The 19,095-nt window shown below is 37.9% G+C and overlaps 1 protein-coding gene across 32 annotated transcripts in view; it reads right to left on the bottom strand.

Annotated features, from left to right (window-relative positions):
- Positions 1 to 19,095, bottom strand: part of DLGAP1 (DLG associated protein 1) — a 1,067,602-nt gene that overhangs the window by 24,779 nt on the left and 1,023,728 nt on the right. For all 32 annotated transcript variants that reach the window (XM_058277444.2, XM_058277451.1, XM_058277472.2 and 29 more), the window contains one exon: positions 1,333 to 1,754. In XM_058277444.2, the coding sequence (XP_058133427.1) occupies positions 1,333 to 1,754 (422 nt within the window). The remainder of the gene's footprint in view (positions 1 to 1,332; positions 1,755 to 19,095) is intronic.

Raw genomic sequence — 19,095 nt, 5'->3', positions numbered from 1 at the left:
CACCCCACAAATCCTAAGGTTACATACATAACTGGGTAAGAGGTGACGCTGTAACTTTTCTTTATGCCAGTTTGGGCCAAGGCTCACAGGCTGGGAGCAAGAACGTGGGTTTCATTTACCTGCACGTTAAAATGGGGAGAAAGCAGTCCTTTGCTACAGATATTCTAAAACTACGAAACCCCTTTTGCTGCCATGAACCATCACCTACTTCCAAGGCCATGTAGGATTCATTAGGAGAGAGATTTTTTAAAAAATAACATCATAACAACAGTCTCTGAGATGGTACCTACACAAAAACGAAGGCCAGCCTAATGCCTACCAATGAATTTCTTTGATCCAAAAAGATCATTAATTGGAAGATCCACCATTAATTTAATAATAGGTTTTCAGAGGGAGAAAAAAAATGCAATATTAAGTTACACACTAAGTGAAGAAAAAGTTGGGGTAGTGAATACTGGGCATGCAATTAATACAGCTGTATTTGTAATTGTAATTGGAAAGTGGATAAAATGGGAGAATTTGAGTTATACATATGTTACTACCATAAAAAGTTTTAAAAACCTGCACATTGATTATAAACTACAGATGACTTCAAATTGTTGAAAATAATGCAAAATGTGTCTCAGAACTGAGGTAATCCAGTAATTTTTCTTGTTCCGTTGTCAATAGGAATTGTCGTTGTTTTTAAAAGGCCAGGTTTGAAAGCGATGTGTGCAAGGCTTCCAAAAGATTATTTACTAGCCCATTACATTAGAATGTGGGTTAACTGTCTTAGCAGCTGAGAGTTTGTCTCCCTAAAACCTAAAAGAGAACCTAAAACCTGAACGATCTAAGCCTCTGTAAAAAGCCTCTCCTGGTTTGAACATTATCAGCCTTGTTTTAGTATTGTATGTCGATGAGCCTCAAACACCGGTAAAGGCTATGAAAGCCCAATGCACAGGCATCTGAGCATGCTGAAACAAGCTAGAATTATTTTTAGTCCCCTAAGCATCGGCAACATTTCAAGACAATCTTGGGAAGAGGGTTCATGGTGGAAAAATGCAACCGCCTCCGAGGGGAGCTGGTTGCATTTTTCAGAGAAGAGGAACGGATAGATCTAGCGCTATGGAAGGTGTTCTCTGCCCAGTGGTTTTCTGTTTATTGCTCAGTGCAGAAGTAACCGGTCCCCCTTCTGGAACTGTCTAGCCCTTTGGTGGCTTGTGATTGGGGTGCAAGACTGCCGGGCTATACACGTGCATTTGGCAGGGAAGAAAACTACAAAGTTTTAAAACATGGAGCACCCCCAAGCCCAAGAAACGGGGACACCTCTGGGTGCCTGGTGCCGTGACTTACTGTCTTCAGGCAGACTGTTCTCCCGCTCCTCTCTCTCCATCTGCTGGCACCAGCCTTCCATGCGGTCTCGCTCTGCCTGAAGGAGCTTCAGAAACCAGTGGCCGTCTCGGTGACACACTGACCTTTGTACGGCCTCCAGAGGGTCTTCAGTGATAGAGTCAATCCAGGGGTCAGGGGGAGGCAGGATAGAGGGGTCAAAATCTGTGTCAAAGTCGTCGTCGGCTGCGCAGGCGTGGTAATGGTTTCCTGAGCCCTGGATGCTGACGGTGGAGGTGCTGGCATCCCGGGAAAATTGCCTGGCCATCGGGCCGGGACATGAATTGTCCTCTATGGATTCCAGAGAGTTTTCCAGATTATCGTGGAAGTCCAGGTCAGCCTGTACTGCTGTTGTCACGCTGTTGGATCGAGTGAACCTGCGGAAGCTTGGGAGAACAGAGAAAGGACATTTCGGTCAAGGACATTGCTTAAAGCAAGACTGCATTCCACCTTTCTCGGTGGGCGTGAAAATAAGAGGTCTCATCTCCTCAGTCTGTGAGAAGCAGGCCTTTGTTGCAACATATAGTGATTGTCACAGCCCTAACAAAGAATACAAATCTCTTGTTTTATCCAGTATAGGATATTAAAGCACATCTAGAGAAACTTCAGAAATGGAAAAATTAGACAGCTGCCAATGCCAGCATAATGTCCCATGCCCAACTTTCACACCAAGTCTGTGGTCTTGAGTCCTGAAATCCAGAAACAGATAAGGAAATAATCAAGTTATAGCTTAGTCTATGTAATTTACTTAGGAAGGAGGAAGAAAACCCCATCCAACTGGGTCCCAAATTATTGTGAATCCATAATCACAATTTCAGGGGCAGCTATTAACAAGTAAGACTTGCTGAAAGCAAAATAAAATTTTATTAGGTTCTTCTTAAAATTAAACTCCGTTCCCTGATAAGGGTTCACTCCTCTCTTGGTCATGTAAATTACCATGGTTGTCCATTGCTTTGATACAAAACCTTTGGGACAACAATCAGCTCACCGACTTAGAGTTCTAGAATACTGTACAGCCTGTGCCTTCAATTTTCCTTCCCACTGTCCTTTACCAAGGTGATAGAAGAAAACTCGTCATCGGATTCCATATGAGAATTTTGCATGGATATGGATGACATTGGTGTTTCTCAACCAAAGGGCCTTATACACCTCTGGCTGACCCCACAAGGAAGGTGAGGATACATGGAAGATGGAAGGAGTAGGAGACGGAGAGAGAAGCAGCAAATTCCTTCCCAGAAGAGGGGCAAGGGAAGAGAAAATGTTCTAAGCTCACAATTATGCCATTTTGACATGCTTCATTTGCCAGTTGATTTTCAATTAATGTTTCATAATCAGTAGTACCATGCCTGAAAACATGGTGCTTTAAACAATGTCTACACAACATTTAATATACCAGATTATATGTTTTTTAAAAACTATCCTAGACTACTCTATTCAAGCCAATTAAAACTAATACTCTTGCCTATCAAAAATAAAGAATGGCCAGGACAAAATAGACAAGTAGTTATTTGCTACACTATGGAAAGAATGGGAGCAACAGAAAGGAAAGAGTACAATCTCTCAATAAATCCAGTCTTTTTCTTCAGAGGACAAATGTCAAGAAAAAAGTGGTGTCATATTGATCTGTTTCAGTTATTAGGATGGTCAAAATGATCAGCTGTGCTGTCAGCCAGCCAAAGCCGACCCATCTCACGGATTGCTGCTTTCAAGAAATCACTTCTGTGGAAGGTATTATACAGGGTTGCTTTTGTAAGTTCTTCAACTCTCAAATGGACTAAAAAAAATTCATATCACATGAAAGTCTAAACACAATGTACAGGTCTCTGGTCCTAGCAATTTTGCTAAAGCAGTTCTTCAGACAACCACTGGTTTCTTGGCTAGGACGGGCTGTGTCTGCATTCTTTCTATTCACCCCCCACCCCCTCCCAAATGTCACCTCCTGAAGCTGGGCTTTTGCTCCAGCTGCATATGTGCGAACTGGGCGACTCGCCTGGCAACAGTTGACATTCTGGCTGTTCTACTAACATGAAATCCCAGCTATGAAAACACTGAGCTTCACTTTCCAAGACTATGTACTGCCAGAGGCATTACATTTCAAAACTAAAAGGAGCCCTGGTCTCTTACTGTTTTCAATCGGAGCAATCTTGCCAAAGACAGAGTCTGTTCCACATATAAAACAGAATGACCTACTTTCTTGTGCCTCTGTTTTTATCTATACAAAGCCGTACCTCCAGCATTCCTGACAGACGGCTCCTGGCTAGAGATCTTGTAAAAGTATCCACCTTCTTAAGAAAAATGACTTGGCAGTAGATTAATAGAAGTTTGCAGTTTAGTCACCCAGAAAGAAATAAAAGTTAAGTAAAATTAAAAAGGTTTGGGATTAAAAGCGGTGCCTTTGAACTCAGGCAGGCCTGTCCAAGCTGCACTGTTTCTATCAATTAAGTTCCTTAAGCAATTTCTTTCTTCCACCCGGAGCTTTCAAAGAATGTTCTGCTCTACAAAACGTGTTATCTTTCATGTGAAAAGTTCCTTCTGGGTGAAGGGGGCAACCAAGTCATTACTGCTGTTTTTATATACTAGCAGGGACACAGAAGGGGTCACTAAATTAACTTCTGTATTTTTTTTATTTTAAATATCAACCTGTTGCTGGTTGCTGCTATAAAACCTTAAAGCTGGACCTTGTGGCTTGCTGTTTCTGAAGCCACAATTTCCAGCCTGGAAGCTTCTTCATGCCTTTATACCCTGCAGGTACAACGTGTAATTATTACAACTTCTGAAAAGCACCGGCCAATATTCTGACTGAAGGAGCAGAAAACCAGGGAACCAAAGACTGGATCAGCCAGTACGGAACATAATCCCCTGTCTGTTCTAAACAGCAAGAGTGAAGTCGCTTGTTAGCATTCACCTCTGCTTTGCTTTGTGTTCCTTCTATGGAAGCAAGTTTTATTTCTAATTAGAGGATTTTCTAGCCTCCAGCTCTGAGCTTGTCTACATAAATGATGGGGCCACGGTTAAAGTAAGTCATGGGCAAAAACACAGCATAGTCAGTACCTTTATAACATACATGCTTTAGGCCCGCAAGGCATTCAACTGCGTGAGAATCAAGTCATAAACTTATTTCAGGAAGACTAACTCGATTACCCCATTACAGAATCCTCTGATCTCTGATCATCTTCTTTATTCCTCTCATTCACAGAATGGTTGCTTTTCAGAGCTAAATCCAGTTTCAAAGGAAAAAAGACTAGTCTGTGCCATTCTTTCTTTCCTTGTAGGAGCCTTTAGACATTTTTCACTAAGCCTTCTGTCAAGGCGGAATATATATGGAATCTGAAAATGCTACCCTTCAAACAGGCCTCCATTTTGGTATTTTGTGAAATGGCACCCTTTAACTGATGTAAAGTCCAAGATGTCTCATTATCTAAAAGAAAGGTTAGGTCAGAAGAAAGGCATGGGGGGAGATTGCGATCCGGAATTAAAATTTCCTAAAAAAGAGATTTGCTCTTTCTTGTCAGATCAGCTTCTAAATCAGGACGGAGCAGGGAAGAATATGGTCGCAATGCAGCCTCTTTCAGCACTTCAGGTGGAAGGTCTCTATTTGCATTTGGTTAGCGTTGTCCCATCAAGAGATTTTTAAATCCTCCCTGTTCATCATTCTTTGGCCCAGGCATCTCTTTAAGCATAGACAATAGAATAGGTTTTCTACATTGAGGTTCTCTCCATTTCAAATAATTGTAATGCATGTGTCAAATAAAAGAAAGTGGGCTTCTCGTAATGGACGGTGGTGGGGGTAGCACGACACTGTGAATGTGATTAATCCCCCTGAATGGCATGTTTGGGAGTGGCTGCGATGGGAGAGTTTATGTTGTATACGTGTTCCCATAATTAATTAAGAAAAGAGAATGAACAATTATGAGACAATGACAATTAAATGCAATACATGATCCTGGACTGGATCTAATAATGGGGGAAGAAAGGCCAAAAGGACATTATTGTGACGTTGAAAAATTGGAATTTAGACTGTAAGCTTTATATTAATGTTAAAATTCTTGAACTTTATAACTGCACTTAAGGTGGTTACTTAAATCACATTCTTGTTGGTAGGAAATGTACTTGGAAATATTATGTGTTCAAGGGGCATAAAGTATACAACCTATTCTCAAGTGTTTAGAAATTAAATAGACTGATAGATAGACAGATAAAGAGAATGATACAGCAAATGCGGCAAAATGTTAAAGTTGCTGGATCCGGGTATCAAGGGGGGTAGGTTGGAGTTCTCTGTATGGGTTTTATATTAGTTTTGCAACTATCCTGTAAGTTTGGAATTATTTCAAAATAAAAAGTTTAAGGAAAAAAAAAATAGTGGGCGTGTGTCATCTGATAGCTTCTGAGACATCTTTCCAAGGTCCTGTCCTTTTAGTATTAGCCAGGCAGGTACTGATATCCTCGACGGGCTGTTACTATAGGACCTTTGGGTAGGAGTCTCAACAAAATATCCTAGAACAAGCATGCCCTGGAAGGAACTGCCTTCATTCAGCAACTGGGGCTCCAGGTCACTTCTTGGCTACTGACCTGAGGTAACTAACAAAAGCACAAGAGGGTTCCTTAACAATTGCTTTTTATTAAGTCTTGTTTTTTGGTCAAATGGAGGCCATAGTTTCTAAGCTTTTGAGTGAGATGGTAATTTTTCTTTCTGAAAACTAAATTATCTTGAAAACCATGTAAAAAGCAAAGAAGGAAGAGAGGGAGGGAGGCAGGAAGGAAAGAAAGAAAAAAGAGGAGGAGGAGAAAGAGAGAGAGAGGAGAGAGAGGGAGGGAGGGATGCACAAATGCCATACCTTTAAAACTCTGAAATATGATAAGGAACTTTTTGGTCATGGAATTAGCTTGGCAAAGAAAAGACATTATTTGCCAAATACAGTACCCAGGGTGGGAGCTAGGCTATGTGGAACGCCCAGGAGACTGAGGAGTAGGGATTGATCTGAAGCGTCTGGGTTGGCAAAGAAGGAAAAGTTTTTGACTGTCAAAGGCCTTTCCAAGTCTGTGGTCCCAGAACTGACTGTCAGAAGATGCTTTCCTGATTTTGGCTTTGTCTTTTAACATCCTGCTTAGTTGAAAAGGCACAAATTACTACAAACCCAAATGTTTCCATGTTTAAGACAATTACGATCAAAAGAGATCTTTTATAGTATTTGAAGATTGGGCTAAAAGAAAAAACAATGCTCTTGCCATTTGTTCATTCCACTGATTTATGAAGCACGAGTTTTAATGTGTGAACCAAGGAAAGTTTTAAAAGCTCAAAAGTGAGAAGCGGACTTGGCCCAATGGATAGGGCATCCGTCTACCACATGGGAGGTCTGCGGTTCAAATCCAGGGCCTCCTTGACCCGTGTGGAGCTGGCCCATGCGCAGTGCTGATGCACGCAAGGAGTGCCCTGCCATGCAGGGGTGTCCCCCGCGTGGGGGAGTCCCACGCGCAAGGAGTGCGCCCCCTAAGGAGAGCCGCCCAGTGCGAAAGAAAGTGCAGCCTGCCCAGGAATGGTGCTGCCCACACAGAGAACTGACCCAGCAAGATGACGCAACAAAAAGAAACACAGATTCCTCTGCTGCTGACAACAACAGAAGTGGACAAAGAAGAACATGCAGCAAATGAACACAGAGAACAGACAACTGGGGCAGGGAGGAAGGAAAGGGGTGAGAAATAAATAAAATAAATCTTTAAAAAATAATAATAATAAAAGCTCAAAAGTGTACTCTTCCAGGAAGCGGCTATGGCTCAATCAGTTGGGCTCCCGTCTACCATATGAGAGGTCCTGGGTTCGCATGCAGGGGCCGCCTTGTGAAGGCAAGCTGGCCCGCAAGTGCTCCAGAAAGCCAACTCAGCAAGGTGATGCAACAAAAAGGGAGACAAGCAAAAACGCAGAAGAGCCTGCAGCGAATGGACACAGAGAGCAGACAGCAAGCAAGCCGCGAGGGGGAGAGGGGAATACAAATAAATAAATACAAACACAGAAGAACACACAGCAAATGGACACAGAGAGCAGACAGCACACAAAAAGCTGCAAGGTGTGTGGGGGGGATAAAAATAAAAAAATAAAAAGTATATTCTTCCTGTTTGCTGATGCATTTTTTTCTCAAAATGGGAAGCAGCTCACCTAATCGACCAACAGTGCTTTCCTTCAACACTTATCATTCGTCTGTGCGTTCGCAAATCTGAGGGAATGTCAGATGTCAATCAACAAGCACATTGAAGCCAGCATTTTTTCCCCTTAGCATTAAATGTGTCCTGGAAATCTAAGTATTATTGCTTAACGAATATGGGTATACTAGGAGAGAAAGATTTAACTCCACCAATTGGAGATAAGACAGACCCAGAGACTTTAATGCAAATCATCAAAATACCCATCTCCTTCCATTCCAGTCTCACAAACACAAGTGAAAGGATCTGGCTTTCCCTTTGCATCCATGTACCTCCTGACGCTCAAATCCTCCTGCTGTAGGCATTTGCTGTTACTCAACTTCACCTGTTAACAGAGGAATGGTGAGACAGTGGTGGAGAAGTTGATAGGGAGAGGAAAAAAGATCACAAAGTGGTTTGCAACCCATTTACTCTAGGAAACGTTTTCTCCTCTAATTCCTTGGATGATGAAAGTAAACAGTGCTTGTAGCAACACAGATTCCCACTTGGGAGGTCTCTAGATAAAGATCTCAGTCAATTTAGAAGTAGTCAACAAAGACATAGATGGAAATATTAAACACTCATCAGAAAATAAAAACCATTCTGGAGCTCTTGTTTCAGAAAATTGCTGTGGACCACTAGCTTCTCTTTGTACAGCCACTAAAGATGGAACTTTTGACAATGTCAACAAATAACCAAGTATACTTTTTTGGAGCTTCTACCTCCCGTTACTACTTTCAGTTGTGAAGACCAAAAATGATTGCTTTATGGGATGGGGCAGGAGGCTTACAGCTTGCAACATACCCTTATCCACAGTCTCACTGATTTATTTATTTAAATTTTGTGTTTTTTTTTAAAAGAAACTTTAAATTACATAAATGTTACATTTAAAAATGTAGCAGATTCCATATGCCTTCTCCCTGCCCCTCCCAACTTTCCCACTTTAGCAACATCCTCCATTAGTGTGGTACATCTGTTACAATTGAGGAACACATATTGAAACATTGCCCCTTCCAGAGTCTCTTGTTTCTGGCTCAATTTCTCTGAAATAGAGACTATGGCAGCAATATGGCAACCTGGGAAATAATGGCAATAAGGAGAAAGGCAAGACCCAGGAGCGTGGGCTTAGGTCTCAAGTAAGAGTCACTATCTACACATAATGCCCCTCTAAAATTGAGGAATCACTGCCAGGATAGTGAATTAGAGAACTACACCAAAGAAAGGTTATGAAAGTTCATTGTATCTAGCTCCCTGATTTTAGAGAAAGAAAGGTAAAGTTACTTTCAACTTGGATTTCTTGAGTGGAATGTGCTTTCCCCCTACAGCTCCAGTATTTTTCCAGTACATTTCACAGCCTTCCAAGCCAGAAAATAATGCTAAATAACAGAGTTTGCTTCACTTACAGGTGAAATAAAACTTATATGGATGACTTCTGCTTCTGGCCAAGATGGAGCAAGAAGCATCAGATTTAATTTTCTACCTGGAACAATTTAAAAACTGATAGCATAAACAAGACAACTCTTTAAAGACATTTGACATCAGGCAATGAAGGAGTGATTCTTGAGATATGGCCTATGATGGCGCTGCTTAGTGACTAGAATGAGTTTCGAGGCCACGGCACAGGGAGCCTGACTTGATGAGACATAGCTAGGTGTCTGAGGAGGCCAAAGTGGCTAGAGTTTGCAAGACAGAGTACAGGAGAGGAGAGAACTACCAGAGAGACATCCAGAGATGTGCATGGGTTCTCTGTAAAGTATTCACCTACATACTGTGTGGTGCATATGGTGAGAAACTTACCCAAAGACGGTGGTAAGAACCACCTGAAATGATCAAAGAGAGTAATTCCTGGTGCTCACACATTGCTGGGAATATTTTGAGATCCCACCAGCCATGTGAAAGACTACATATTTTGTGGTAGATGATTCAAAGTTTTCTGTTTAGGTAGCCAGGCAAAATTAGCACTATACTGAAGACTGCTCTGGTTTGGCCTAATGAAGCTTAAAAGCAATACCAAGAGTGATTGAAATATGTCCAAGTAAGTTAAGTATGTTCCAAACAAAGCTGAAGAATATTTAGAGGAATATAAATATATCTTGCACCTAACAAGGTAAAATTCATATCTGGCATCCAGTCAATACCAGATATAAAAAAAGTGGGAAAACATAACCAATAATAAGGGGAAAAAATCAATCAATACATACCCAGAGATAACAAAGATCACAGAATTAGAGACAAGGACATTAAACAGTTATTATAACTATTTCTTATGTTCAAGAAGTTAGACTAAGCTTCTTATTACACTCTGGACTGAGTATTTAAAGATATAAAAAGACCCAACTGGAACTTCTAGAAGTGAAAACTACAAGGTCTGAGATGAAAACTGCAGTGATTGGGATTAAAAGCAGATTAGACATTGCAGAGGAAAAGATTGGTAAATTTGCATACATAGTAATGGAAACCATCCAAATGAAAGAGAGCAAAAAAAACACAGAAAAAAAATGAGCATAACTTCAGTGAACTCTGTGGCAACATCAATCATGTAATTGGAGTCCCCAGAGAAGAGGAGACTGTGGAGCAGAAGGGAGGCAGAAAAGATATTTGAAGAAATAATGGCTTAAAGGGGACACCAAATTTGATGGAAATTATAAATCCACAGATGCAAGACTCTTAACACCCCCGGCACAAGTAACATAAAGAAATGACATCAAGGCACATAATAGTCAAATTGCTTAAAACCAGCAATAAAGAAAAAAGTTTGAAAGCAGCCAGAGAATAAAAGACATTGTGTACAGAGGAATAAAGATATGAAATACAGCAGCTCTTCATTGAAAATGATGCAAATCAGCAGACAGTGTAACAATAACTTGAAAGTACTGAAAGAAAAAGCTGTTAATCTGGAGTGCTATGTGGAGCAAAAATATCTTTTAACAATGAAGACAAAATAATGACATTTTCAGACATAAAAATGGTGAAAAAAATCATCAACAGCAGATGTGTACTAGCAGAAAGCTTAAGGTCCTTCAAGAAGAAGGAAAATGATGCTAGATTAAAATTTGGATCTACACAAAGAAATGAGTAACACTGGAAATAGTAACTTCATTGACAAGTATAAGACTTTTCTTATTATTTAAATCTCTTTAAAAACTGCTCAGAGCTAAAATAACAATATATACTAGGAGCTATAGCACATGTAGAATTAAAAATATTTTATTACAATAGCATGAAGTTTGGGAATATAGAAATGGAATCACACTCTTTTAAGGTTTTTATATTATACAGAAAGTGATCCTTTCACTTGAAGATAGGATTTGATAAGTTAAAGATATATGCCATAATTTCTATAGCAACCACTAAAAAATACAACGGAAGTTATAGCTAATAAGTCAACAAAGGAAATAAAATAGAATCATAAAAAGATATAGTCAGTTAAATCAAAAGAAAGCAGCAAAAGATGAAAAATAGAATGAAGACAAGATACAAATAAAAAATAAGTAACATAATAGTAGATTTAAACCGAGGTATATCAATAGCCACATTAAATGTAAATGGACTACGCACCCCAGTTAAAATGCAGAGGTTGTAATTTGGGGTTAAAAAGCATGACCCAATTATATAGCTACCTACATGAAACCTACTTTAAATATAAAGGCAGAAATAACTTAAATGTAAAAGAATATAAAGCTGCATCATGATTACACTAATGAAAAAGTATCAGAATGGCTGTATTAATATTAGGCAAAAGTAATTTTCAGAACAAAGGATATTAACAGGGAGAAAGGATATTTTAATGACAAAGGGGTCAGTTCATCAAGATAAGAGGTTTCAAAATACATGAAGCAAAAGCTGAAAGAACTATATAGAGAAACAGACAAAGTCACAATTGTAGTTAGAGATTTCAACATTGCTCTCTTAATAATTGAGAGAACATGCACACAGAAAAATCAGAAGAATATAGAAGAATTCAATAACTAATCTAACCTAACTGAAATTTTTAGAACTTTCCACTCAAAAACAGCAGAATACATATCTTTTTCAAGTGCACATGGAACATTTATCAAGATAGTGCATATTTTGGGCCATAAAACAAATCTCAACAAATTTTAAAGGAGTCAAGACATAAAGTATTTGTCTGACCACAATAAAATTTAATAGAAATCAATAGTTGAAAGATATTTAGAAAATAAAAAATATTTAAAACTAGAGAATACACTTCCAAGTAACCCATGGGTTAAAGGGGAAAAAAGGAGGAAATAAGAGAGTATTTTGAACTGAATGAAAGCGAAAATAAAATACCTCAAGATTTTGGAGATGTAGTTAAAGCAGTACTTAGAGGGAAATTTATAGCAATAGACACCAATAGTAGAAAGAATGAGGACCTCAGATTGATGCTCAGCTTCCACCTTAAGAAAATAGAAGAGCAAATGGTAGACAGAGTAAAGGATATAATAAAGATAAGAGTAGAGCTCAATGAAATAAGAAAACAGAAAAGCAAGAGGGGTGGTGGTGAGGAGTGGGGTATATGGGAACTTCTTAAGTTTTTTAATGTAATGTTTTGTGTGATCCATTTATCTTTAAAAAAAGACAATAAAATTTTAAAAACAGTATATATATGCATATCAGTTTTTAATTTAACATAATACTGTTACACAGTGTAAAGAGGTGAAAATGGATACATTTCTAACTACAAATCTGTCTTTATTTCCTTTCCCTGTAGTCTAACCCCCTGTTTCTGACATTCTCATGGACATTTTACATGGGTAATCTGTCAGTTCCCAAAATGTAATTGTATAAATAAAATCCTATATAAAAGGAATAATTAAAAAAAAAAAAAAACAATAGAAAAACAAATCAATGAATCAATAGGCGGTTCTTTGGAAAGATTAATAAAATTGATAATCCCCTACTTAGACTGATGAGGGGAAAAAATAGAAGACACATATTCCCAATATCAGAAATGAAATAGATGACAGCATACAGATCCTATAGATATTAAAATGGTATCAAGGGAGTACTATGAAAAACTTTCTACCAATAAATTGGATAACTTATATGAAATAGACAAATTCTTTGAAAGATACAAACTACCAAAGCCCAAACAAGAAGAAATGGATGAACTGAATAGCATTATATATATCTTAAAGAAATTGAATTTGTAGTTAAAAACTTTCCCTCAAAGAAATTTCCAGATCCAGATGGCTTCAGTAGTGAATTAAACCAAGCATTTAATGAAAAAAAACACAAATTCTATGAATATTATTCCATAATATTAAAGAGGAAAAAATACCTCCTAAATCTTTCCATAAGAACAGCATTACTCTGATATCAAAGGCAACAAAAACATTTCAAGAACACAAGAGACCAATATCTACCATGAATAGTGTTGCAAAAATTCTTAACCGAATTTTAGCAAACAGAATCCAATCACATATAAAAAAGACTATACCTGATGACAAAATAGGTTTTATCCCAGGAATATAAAATTGGTTCAACATTCAAAAATCAATCAATGCAGGACAACTAGATGTCCATATGCAAAAGAATGAAGCTGGATCCTTACCTCACACCATATACAAAAATTAACTCAAAATGAATCAATGACATAAATATAAGAGCTAAATGTATAAACCTCTTAAAAGAAAATATTGGAGGGAAGAGGATTTGGTTCAACTGATAGAGCATCCACCTACCACATGGGAGGTCCAGGGTTCAAACCCAGAGCCTCCTGACCCGTGTAGTGAAGCTGGCCCACATGCAGTACTGATGCATGCAACAAGTGCCATGCCATGCAGGTGTGTCCCCTGTGAGGGAAGCCCCATGCACAAGGAGTGTGCCCCATAAGGAGAACTGCCCCACACAAAAAAAGTGCAGCCTGCCCAGGAGTGGTGCAGCACACATGGAGAGATGACACAGCAAGATGATGCAACAAAAAAGACACATAGTTTCCCAGTGCCACTGACAAGAATACAGGCAGACACAGAAGAACACACAGCAAATGGACACAGAGAGCAGACAACTGGGGGCTGGGGGGGGGGGGGGGAGGGGAGAGAAATAAATAAAAAATAAATCTTTAAAAAAAGAAAGAAAGAAAATATTGGAGAAATCTTCATGCCTAAATCTGGCAATGGTTTCTCAAATATAACACCAAAAGCACAAGCAATGAAAGAAAAACACATAAATTGGACTTCCTAAAAAGGAAAACCTTTTGTACATCAAAGGATACTATCAAGAGAGTGCAAGACAAAGCACAGAATGATATAAAATAGTTGCAAATCATATCTCTGGTAAGGGTCTGGTATCTAGTATATAAAAGTCTTACAGCGGGGTGAGGCGGGTAGGGGGGTATATGGGGACCTCATATTTTTTGAATGGAACATTAAAAAAAAAATAAAGACAAAAATAAATAAATAAAAGCCTTATATCTGGTATATAAAGAAGTCTTACAGCTTAGCAATAAAAGACAACCCAATTTAAAAATGGTCAAAACACTTGGATAGACATTTCCCCAAAGAAGATAAATAAATGCTCAGCAAGCATATGAAAATATGCTCCATGTCATTCATCACCAGGGAAATGCAAATCAGATCCATAATGAGATAACACTTCACACCCATTAGGATGGCTATAATAACAAGAAAAAATGGCAAGTAATAAATGTTGACAAGGATATGGAGAAATTAGAATCCTTATACATTGCTTGTGAGAATGTAAAATAGTATAGCCTCTTTGGAAAACATTTTGGCAGTTTCTTAAAAAGTTAGACATAAAATTACTATGTGACTCTGCAATTCTACTCCTAGGTGTATACCTGAAAGAAATGAAAACAGATACTCAAACAAAAATTTGTACATGGATGTTCATAGCATCTCTATTCTCAATAACCACAAGGTGAAACAACCCAAATGTCCATCAGATGAATGGTTAAACAAAATATGGTATATATTTACAATGGAATATTATTTCAGCCATAAAAGGGAATGAAATTAACAACACTGAACTATATATTTGAATGTGGTTAAAAGGGAAATTTTAGGATGTATATATATATTAGAATAAAAATAAAATTAACAAAGATTCATGGAAGTACACAATACAAACAATGAACCCTAAGTGAAATCATGGACTACAGTTAATAGTACAAGTATAAAAATGTGCATTCCTTAAAAAAAAAAAAAGGATGAAGTACTGATACATGCTACAACATGGATGAACCTTGATAACATTATGCTAAGATAAGAGATGCAAGAGGTCACATATCATACGATTCCACTTATATAAAATATACAGAATAGAAAAATCTGTAAGGAAAAAAAGCAGATTAGTCATTCCCTGGGACATGACTGCTTAATGGGTACAAAGTTTCCATTTAAGGTAATAAAACTTTTCTAAAACTAGGTAATAATGTGGTTGCATAATATCGTGAGAGTACTTAATGTCCCTAAATTCTACTTTAAAATGGTAAATTTTTAAAAAATCAGTTAATGCGATTCACCATATTAACAGCCTAAAAGTGAAAAACCTAGTGACATCTAGTATTTGACAAAATCCAACATTCATTCCTGATAATTCTCAATGAACTAGGAATAGAATAAAGGACATCTACAATAAAGGACATCTATAAAAACAAAACAAAACTAAATCTAACATCATAATTAATGATGAAAGACTGAATATTTTCCGTCAAGATTAGGACAAGGCAAGATGCCCATACTCACTACTTCTACTCAACATTGTGCTAGAGGTCTGGCCAGTGCAATAAAACAAGAAAAATAATTAAATGCATCCAAACTGGAAAGAAGAAATAAATATTTTGATTGGTACATGGCATAATAGTCTATGTAGAAAATCTTATAGACTCTACAAGAGAGTTACTAAAACTGGTAGGTAGAATAAGCAACATTAAATGCTATAAGATCAACATACAAAAATTAATGGCATTTCAATAACTAAAAACAATTGGAAATTGAAATAAAAATAAATACCATTTATAACATAAGTTATCTATGGATAAAGCAGACGAAATATGTACAAGACCTCTACACTATAAATTACATAATTATTGCTGAGAATAAACAGACATATTGTTAATATGTCAGATCTCCTGAAATGGATGTATAGATTCAATTGAAATCCAGCAGGTCTTTAAAAGAAATTAACAGCAAACTTTCTAAAACTCATATAAAAAGTCAAAGGACCTAGAATAGTTAAAACAACTTTGAAGAGAAGAAGGAAGTTGGGGGACTTACACTATCCGATTTCAAGACTTATAAAGCTACAGTAGTCAAGACAGTATAGTATTGGCACAACGAGATCCATGGAAGAGAACAAGGAATCTAGAAATAGATCCATGCACATATGGTCAATTGATTTTTGAAAACAGGTACAAATGATATTGATCCACACCTTGCAAAAGTCACATACCAGTCATTAAAGGTTAACTGAAAATGAATTACAGACCACAGAGCCTAAAACTTCTAGAAGAAAACATAGGAGAAAAATCTTTGTGGCCTTGAACCAGGCAAAGATTTCTTAAAAACAGCACCAAAAGTATAATACATTAAAAAATGGACTTCAGTAGATTATTAAGTTCTGTTCTTCAACACTGTTTAGAGTATAGTAAGACAAACACCAGGCTGTAAGAAAATATTTGCAAATCATATATCAGATAAAGCACTTGTGTACAGAATATATAAAAAATTCTCAAAACTCAATAATTTGAAAAACACACAATTCAGTTGAAAAAGATTTGAGTAGACACTTCACCAAAGAAGAAATATGGATACCAAATTAGCTCATGAAAAAAAATGTTCCACATTGTTATGCCTTAGGGTAATACAAATTAAAATCATAGTAAGATAGCACTATCTACCAATTAGTATTTCTAAAATTAAAAAGACTGACCACACCCACTGTTGACAAGAATATGGAGCAACTGCAACTCTCATACACTGTTGGTGGGAATGTATAATAAAATGGTATTACTTTGGAAAACTCTTTGGTTGTTTCTAAAGACACTGAACATCCACCTATTATAACAGCCAGCCACTCCACTCCTAGTTTTTACCTAAGAGAAATGTCCACACAAAGACCTGTACACAAATGTTGATAGAGGCTTTATTTGTAAATGCTCCAAACTAGAAATAACTCAACTGTTCAACAGTGGGTGAAAGAATAAACAAATTTTGTATATCCATACATTGGAATACTACTCTGTAATAAAAGGAAGAAACTATTGAAACATGCAAAATATGGATGAGTCTCAAAATAATTATGCTGACTTAGAGGAACCAGGCAAAAAGAATTACATACTATATGATTCTATTTATATAAAATTCTAGAAAATGCAAATGAGTGACAGAAAGCAGATGGGGGAAGGGTAGGGGAGGAGAGGGTGGGTGGAAAGGAAAAACTGATGACAAAAAGGCATGAGGAAATTTTGGAGGGTGATAAGTTCTTATGATGATCGTGGTGATAGTTTCATATCATTTAAATATACATATCTGACAAATAAGAATGCTTTAAATATGCACAGTTTACTGTATGTCAACTTTACTCCACTAACGCTGTTTAAAAAAGTATAAGATGTGACTTTGAGAAGTGTCTCTCTCTGAATGTAAAGCAGTGCAAATTTTTTTCCAAAGCTATTTGCTAATGGATATGAGGAACATTAAAAAATGTTTGAATTCCTAGACCCTGTAATTCACTGCAGGAAATAATCTAAAATAATGAAAATATTTATTGCACAATGGTATTTGTCACAACCTTATTTATTACTATTTTGAATCTGTTTTTATTTTTAGCCATTATATATGCACATAGTTTTAAAAATCAAAGGGTTCTACAAATGGATATGAAAAACAGAAATTCCCAGCCACTTATGCAACTCTTTTCTGCTACAGAGGCTGCTGCTTTTAACACTATTTATAAATAACAAAAATCGGTATTTAAAAAATTTTTTTGTCCTTAGGAAAGATGAAGATTTAGAGTTTTCTCACTTTACCACCACCCTTATAACTCATTCTCTCTCTCCCTCCCTCCCTCCCACTCTCTTTCTCACACACACACACAAACACACACACACACACTTCTGGTCTGTCCTTGTATCTTCTCATTCTCACAATGTAGTTACATTGTAAAATTGGATAGATCAATATTTAGAACTTGCTTTTTATGAGTACATTATTATGACCAGGCAATAGAATTCACAGCTGATCTCATAATATTCTATTTCCTGTACATTTGTTTCAACCTTCAAAATCCCCCCAGTTGTGGGGTATCTCTGCTCCATGCATCGAAACATGCTAGGCATTTCTACATGGCTGCATGAACCCATCTTTCACAGAGTTTCTGACCTGCTCCTTTTCATCTGGTTGCTGCCTAGAACTGCCGCTGTACCATTACTGTCTGGAGATTTTCCTTTTTCCTCATTCTGAGGCTCCCCTTCTTCTGTTGGATCACTTGTTTCACAGATCTTATTTTTTTCCTTTCTTTGCTTTTCTCTTCCTTTTTCTTTTTCCTAGAAATGTCTTCATATTTATCTTCCAACTCTTCTGTTGGTTATTTTTTCAGTTCCACTACTGTACTTTTTTTTTTCTTTTTTTTTTTTTAGGAGGTACCGGAGATTGAACCCAGGACCTTGTACTGGGAAGCAGGAGCTCAACCATTGAGCTACACCCGCTCCCCTATTACAGTTTATTTTTTTATTTTTTATTTTTTTAAAGATTTATTTATTTATTTAATTTCCCCCCCTCCCCTGGTTGTCTGTTCTTGGTGTCTATTTGCTGCGTCTTGTTTTTTGTCCGCTTCTGTTGTCGTCAGCGGTACGGGAAGTGTGGGCGGCGCCATTCCTGGGCAGGCTGCACTTTCTTTTCACGCTGGGCGGCTTTCCTCACGGGCGCACTCCTTGCGCGTGGGGCTCCCCCACGCGGGGGACACCCTTGCGTGGCATGGCACTCCTTGCACGCATCAGCACTGCGCATGGCCAGCTCCACACTGGGTCAACCGCGGACCTCCCATATGGTAGACGGACGCCCTAACCACTGGGCCAAAGTCCGTTTCCCCCTATTACAATTTAAAGGTGTAAGAGCACTTTTCTTTACTTAACCCTGACCCTTGCCCTCAGGAGATAAGAAGATGCTCTGTATAAGACTTTATCAGCCTCCACATTCTTCCTGGAGACTTCTCTATGCACATCTTCCTCTCCTTTCTCTCAAAAACAACTTCTGTTTTCATGAATGTTCCTTTATAAAAAATGGTCTTGCCTTTTTAGCTCTTGTCCTATCTCTCTGAGTTTGCCAGTCCTTGGCTGCCTGCTCAGCCTTGGGCACTCTAAAAGCCTGATCAGACATCTGTGCTTTAGAGAGGGGCTTCGCCACTCTAATCCTCATTGTAGGGTGATCTGGCTGGGCTTTTACCTTGCAAAATCCCTGATGTAGATTTTGTTTTTTTTTTTGTTCAGGCTGGTCAGTTTCCTACAATAGACTCTTCCAAACGCCTGGCTAGAGGGTAGTCCCCGGGCTGCCTGGATTCTGGGAGCTGAGTGAGTGTGAGAAGGCT

This window comes from Dasypus novemcinctus, chromosome 16 (genome assembly GCF_030445035.2).
Source record: "Dasypus novemcinctus isolate mDasNov1 chromosome 16, mDasNov1.1.hap2, whole genome shotgun sequence".
NCBI classification, from domain to species: domain Eukaryota; kingdom Metazoa; phylum Chordata; class Mammalia; order Cingulata; family Dasypodidae; genus Dasypus; species Dasypus novemcinctus.
This window is presented reverse-complemented; position numbering and strand designations above follow the sequence as displayed.